At 54.1% G+C, this 5,901-nt stretch overlaps 1 protein-coding gene across 4 annotated transcripts in view; it reads right to left on the bottom strand.

Annotated features, from left to right (window-relative positions):
* Positions 1-1,979: 1,979 nt before the first annotated feature.
* Positions 1,980-5,901, bottom strand: part of Tmc8 (transmembrane channel like 8) — an 11,645-nt gene continuing 7,723 nt past the window's right edge. For 3 of the 4 annotated variants that reach the window (XM_021177350.1, XM_021177351.1, XM_029483847.1), the window contains 7 exons: positions 4,811-4,934; positions 4,361-4,458; positions 4,044-4,227; positions 3,777-3,907; positions 3,527-3,685; positions 2,961-3,039; positions 1,980-2,590 (listed from right to left, as the gene is read on the bottom strand). In XM_021177350.1, coding sequence (XP_021033009.1) covers positions 2,336-2,590; positions 2,961-3,039; positions 3,527-3,685; positions 3,777-3,907; positions 4,044-4,227; positions 4,361-4,458; positions 4,811-4,934 — 1,030 coding nt within the window. In that variant the 3' untranslated portion in view covers positions 1,980-2,335. The remainder of the gene's footprint in view (positions 2,591-2,960; positions 3,040-3,526; positions 3,686-3,776; positions 3,908-4,043; positions 4,228-4,360; positions 4,459-4,810; positions 4,935-5,901) is intronic. The other variant, XM_029483848.1, reaches the window with a different exon arrangement.

The raw sequence follows: 5,901 nt of genomic DNA, 5'->3' as shown, positions 1-5,901 counted from the left end.
CATTACAGATGGTTGTGAGCCACCATGTGGTTGCTGGGAATTGAACTCAGGACCTCTGGAAGAGCACTCAGTGCTCTTAACCGCTCTCTCTCCAGCACCAAGAACTATTTTTTTTTTTTTAATTTGTAACCCTTCTTCTACTGAGCACCAGAGCCTACCTGTGCCCCTCCAGGTCTCATTGCCCCAGGAATCCTGTCTTGGTGGCCTGGGAAATCGGGACCCCCACCCTCCAGGGTTACCTCCTATGGTACATTTCCACATGTCTCAAAGTGTAAACTTGTACCTGCCATGGAAACCCCGGCATTTAGAAGCACTTAACTGGTTTTTGGTTACAGATGGGAGGGGGAAATCATGTGGTGGTCAGGCCTCTGAAGCCAGTGAAGTCTCAGGAGGGCTTGAAGTGGCCAAGTCTTCAGAGGTCACCCAAGAAGACTCCAGAAATCAAGGCAGTCTCTGCAGATGTCTCAGCTGGGTGGAGGGGCCCATGATTGTCACCCTCTGTTGCCTAGGCAAGCAGAGGCAAGAGGGTCAGGGGCTCCAGGCCAGCCTGGGCTGCATCTCCCTGGGTTCCCTCTGGAAGCAGCTCTGCACCCAGCTGTTTGGACCTGGGTGCTTTAAAATGTCCTCTTGGAGCTGGGAGCCAGACTTTAATCCCAGCACTTGGGAGGCAGAGACAGGAGGATCTCTGTGAGTTTGAGACAGACCTGGTCTGCACAGTGAGTTCCAGGGCAGCCAGGACTATGTAGAGAGACCCTGTCTCAAAACCAACACACAACAAAAAAACAAAAACAAAACAAACAAACAAAAACCACCACCACCACCACCACCACCACCACCACCACCACCACCCAAAAAAAGAGAAACAGAAACTGTCCCCAGGCTGCTGGCTACAACCAGATCAGCCACCTCCAAGTCAGCAGGGATCTGTCCCTTAGCTTCAGAACTTTATAGAGAGTGCCTTCCATGCTGTGGGTTCAAAGCCACTGCAGCTTCCAACTTCAAAGCTTCTCAAACTCAAAGGATGTGTGGACGGAGGGAAGGAGAGAAGGAATCCCAGGCCCAGCTGCAGGTTGCACCACTGCCCCGCCTTTGCAGCCCCACGAACATACCCCCTCCCACAGCACACCCTCCACAGGTCTCAGAGTGCAGGCCTGTACCTGGCACTGAGAGCCTGGCAGGGTGTGAATTTTCACCCCTCAGAGGCTCAGTGTGGCTCCCGGGGAAGGCTGAGAGAACAGTGTTCTGCAGAGGTGTTGTTGGCATTTAGTCTAGGCTCTGCCCCACAGTTACCTGGCAACAGTCAGACATGCCTGACTCACTATAAAAGGGAATGCTCACCCCCTCCTCTCTCTTGATTTCTTGCTCTTGCTCTTGACCCACCTCTCTCCCCATCCATTCCTCTCTCCTCTCTCTCCACGTACTCACGGCTAGCCCTCTACTACTCTTCTCTTCTCCTTCTCCTCCTCTTCTTCTTCCTCCTCCTCCTCTCCCTTTCTCGTCTCTCTGTCTCTTCCTTTCTCTGTCTCTACTACCCTCTCAGCTCCCCTCCCCATACCCTGAATAAACTCTATTCTATACTATACCATCATGTGGCTGGTCCCTCAAGGGGAAAGGATGCCTCAGCATTGGCCCAGAAAGGCATCCCCTTTCCCCACACCATACTTCATTTCCACCACACATATCTCTGGCCTCCCTTTCTTTTTATGAAACACAGCAGCTATGGACCCTGATATGCTTTCCCCAAGGGACCCAGACATTACTGAATGTCAGCAAGCCATTCTCAGGCTCTGGAGTGGCTTCTGAGCCCTACCCTAGTTAAGTGTGGCTTTGGAGCCCACATATTTGGTTGGAGCCCCAGCCCTGCTCCTTGCAGAGCATGGCTTCACCTTTGTAGGGGCACAGAAATGCAGGTTTGTTCAGACCAGCTCTTGCAGCCTCATGGAGAGAAATATACAAACGTTTCTGAGAGCAACTCTTGTCCAAGAAATTCAAGTACTTCCAAATATATACATATATATATATTTATAAATTGCATCCATGAGTTTATATTCATACTGTTATGTACACTATAGAACACTCAATAAAAATTTTAAAGAATGAGATAAAATAGAGGTAGAAATTCTCATGTTCTTCCTGAAGGTGTGGCTCGCTTTGGAGAACCTTGCTAGAGTCCCAGGAGTCATCTGTACGCAGTGGTTTGGCGGGAGTGGGGTGTGGGGGTGTGGGGTGTGGGGGGTGTGGCAGAGATTGTGGGCCTAAGGAGGTGGTGGAAGGGCTGAGAGTGCAGGAGGCGCTGGAGGAAGCTGCGGCAGAGCCAAGGGACGTGAGGTCTGTGCTACAGCTCTGTGCGGCTGGGGAAGTGAAATCTGGAGGCAGGAACCGAGGCACTGGGGGTTCCGAGGCTCGAGGAGCTCAGCCTGTTGGAGGGTGCCAGCCTGGGTGTTCTGGGACCGGGCGAGCCTGGGCATGGGAATCCGGGACAGAAGGATCGTGGACGCGAAGCTCGAGAGTGAGGGGACCCGGGCTCTGGGCTCAGCTCTGGCAGCAGCCGCGACAGGTCGTCCACCAGGTGCCACTTCTCCTGGACCTGCTGCAGGGGAAAGAGACCAGATGTTAGAAGTTGTAGCCAAAACCCACGCCCACAACGCAACCTGAGGCCACGCCTCTGCCAGGATCTGTTCTCAATGCAGCAGGAGGCCACTAGAGGCCCCGCCCCTAACCTAGGACCAGGAAGCACCATGGCCCCACCTCCAACACCTCCCACCTACCCCTACCCAGACCACGCCCATAACCTAAGGCCACGCGTCCACTAAAGTAGGCTGCCTGTCACAGGAGCCATGGGTCCCTTCCTAACCTGGAGGTACACCCACCACAAGGAAGAAAGAAACCCACCCTGCCAGCTCTGTCCTTCTGAGTAGCTAGCTACACACTCCTCAAGGGTCAGGCCGATGCACACTCACCCACACCAGTTGCTTCCTCAGCCTCTGGATGGCTCTGGCATTCGCCCGGGACTGGGAGATGCAAACCGTCAGGACGATGCTTAAGGCAGATAGGACTCCAGGTCAGTCACCTCTCAGATCACAGTCATCCGGCCTGACTTCCTTGCCCCTCCCCCAGTCTCTGTCTTTGAGACAGGGCCTTGTCATGTAGCCCAGGCTGGCCTGGGGCTCACTCTGTAGGTAGGGTGGCTTCAAATTCACAGCAATCCTCCTGCCTCAGCCTCCTGAGTGTTAGGATTACTTACAAGTGTGTACTATCACACTAACTCAACTGTCTCACCTCAGGTCTTTGTGCTTTATCGGAAGACACCGTTCTTCACCTCCCACTTCTTCCCACAGCCCCACACTCCGAGTTCCCCAGCATGGCAAGTTGGTTCACCCGGGGCTGTGTTGGTACCTATATTTGAGCCCCCATTTCTCTGGCTCCTACACTCCAGAACGCTGTCTAGAGATGCTCAAGTGTTCACCACCCCTGGGGAAGGAGCCAAACCCCTGGAGCTTCTCCCTCTGTCCTGCTGTATAGTCACCTGAGCAGAATGAGGAGTGGGAAGCTGAAGGCGTGAGAGCTGAGGTAACGGAGGGCACGCTGGCTAGGAAGTGGGAGCTGGAGGGCCACCAGCTCGGGTACCACCTGCCAGGGGGCCGAATAGTTTGTGAAGAGGCCACAGTCCCAGGAGGAGTGGGTGCTGGAGAGATGGGAGCAGACAGGCTTGTCAGAATCTGGGGTAGGAGTTGCTGGGCCAGCCTCCCCCCACCCCACCAGCCTTTCGTCACCACCTGCTGATCACGTAGGCCAGAGGTACTGCGGCCAAAAGCAGGCCTAGGAGCAGCACCAGGTGGAAGAAGAAGGTGGAGCTGGAGGCTCGGAAACGCCGCGGGGACGCCCTGGAGTTCCTCAGGAGGGTGTACTGGAGGTGGGTGATAACAGCATTTACCAGGGGGCTTTGTAGACCACGGAGTGAGTATGAGGTCCAAAGAAGGGAGGCGCAGAAACAGGATGCAGCCTCAGGGTGCCCAGGGGGCCGCCTGAACCAACCCCCTCACCTTCTTGATGTAGAAGGTGAGAAAGAGGAAGACACTGTTGAGTAGCGGCAGCAGGGGGCAGTAGAAGAGGCCCATCCAGGTGACAGTCTGTGCAGCCACGATGTCCAGCACATTCTTAGGCACCAGGAACTCCTCCCGGTCTAGCCAAGTCCAGAACCAGCCGGAGAAGCGCTCCACTAACAGCCTGGGGGCGGGTGGGGGTGGGGGGACACCTGGGTACACTCCAGGCAAGTATGCGAACCACACCCATACGGGCCATCCCTATTGGCTTGGCTGTGGCCTCCAGCCGTCCCCTGGGGCGTGCCCGTATAGCTCACCTCCGAGGCAGGCTGACCAGGAAGGCGAAGGCCACGGTGAGCAGGAAGTTGAAGATGATTAATTTATATAATTCTTCGCCCACCGAGTTCTCCCAGCACTGCGGTGCAGAGGGGGAAAGGGGTGGAACCCATCATTATCCTCAAGTTCCTCCAGATTCTCTCCCCTCACCCATTGCTTGCCGGGGGTGGAGGGTGGGGTGGGGTGGGAGTGGGTTAGCGGCTAGGGTGGGCCGTTTGCAGCCAGACACGACCTGGGGATAGACTAGAGCCAAGGACTCCCACGCCAGGAGAACTATAGCAGGGTGCAGGGCGCCCCCTTGGTGCATGCTGTGGTATAGCAGCTCCGTCTCCAGCTACTCTGTGAGATCCAGGGAGCAACAAGGACTAAAAGGGACCTGGCTCTGGAGTCTGAGGTGGGGCTTTGTGGGGAAGGATGGAGCTGCAGGCCACCTGGTAGTCGCAAGCGTTGTAGCCGTAGGACTCGCAGCTGGTCTTGTTTCTGCCTATGCACAACACCGTCTGACCCAGGGAGAAGGAGAACATGCCCAAGCTGGCCAGCTTCAGCACCACGCACCTGCGGACGAGGCGTGCGTCATGCGGGGATGCATCAGAGGGTACGGGCCAGATCTATCCAGGCTGTTGCCTGAGACCCTGAATCCTGGGCACTGCCCCTATTTCAAAGCTGAGCCTCCGTCCAGCTTGCTTTATCTCTCGCCAGTGTTTCTCAAAACACGTTCCTCAAACCTGACTCTACAGAGTCGCAGGGAATGGGTCCTGTTTCTAAACCAGTTTGGGAAATACTGCACCACCCAGCTATATATACTCCTTGCTGCCAGTTTTATAATTTATTCCGATGCGTCGCACAAGAGAAACTCGGCACCTTCCCGAGTCCTCAGAGCCTCAGTTCAGACAACACCTTCTTCTTCCTTTTTTATTTACTATGTAGCCCTGGCTGGCCAGGAACTTACTATGTAAGCCAAGCTAACCTCAAACTTACACTGGTCACCTTCTGTGTGTGTGCGCACATGCATTCATGAGGCATGAGCACGTGTGTTGGGTACACTCACCTGGACATAGATATGAGACTAGAGGTTGACTTTAGGTCTCTATTGCTCTCTACTTACATTTTTTTTGTTTGTTTGCTTGTTTTGTACAGGGTTTCTCTGTGTAGCCCTGGCTGTCCTGGAACTCACTTTGTAGACCAGGCTGGCTTCGAACTCAGAAATCCGCCTGCCTCTACCTCCTGAGTGCTGGGATTAAAGGCGTGCACCACCATGTCCAGCTCTACTTACATTTTTAAAAATTATTTTTGGTTATTTATTTGGGACAATGTCTCACTATGTAGCTCAGGCTGGCCCAGGATTCCTTTTGTGAACCAAGTTGGCCTCAAACTCTACCTGCCTGTCTTTGACTCCTGAATGCTATTTTTATTTATTTATTTATTTATTTATTTTGGTTTTTCGAGACAGGGTTTCTCTGTGTAGCCCTGGCTGTCCTGGCACTCACTTTGTAGACCAGGCTGGCCTCGAACTCAGAAATCC

This window comes from Mus caroli, chromosome 11 (genome assembly GCF_900094665.2).
Source record: "Mus caroli chromosome 11, CAROLI_EIJ_v1.1, whole genome shotgun sequence".
In the NCBI taxonomy this organism is placed as follows: Eukaryota; Metazoa; Chordata; class Mammalia; order Rodentia; family Muridae; genus Mus; species Mus caroli.
Note: the sequence above shows the minus strand (reverse complement) of the source record. Positions and strands in the feature narration are given on the sequence as shown.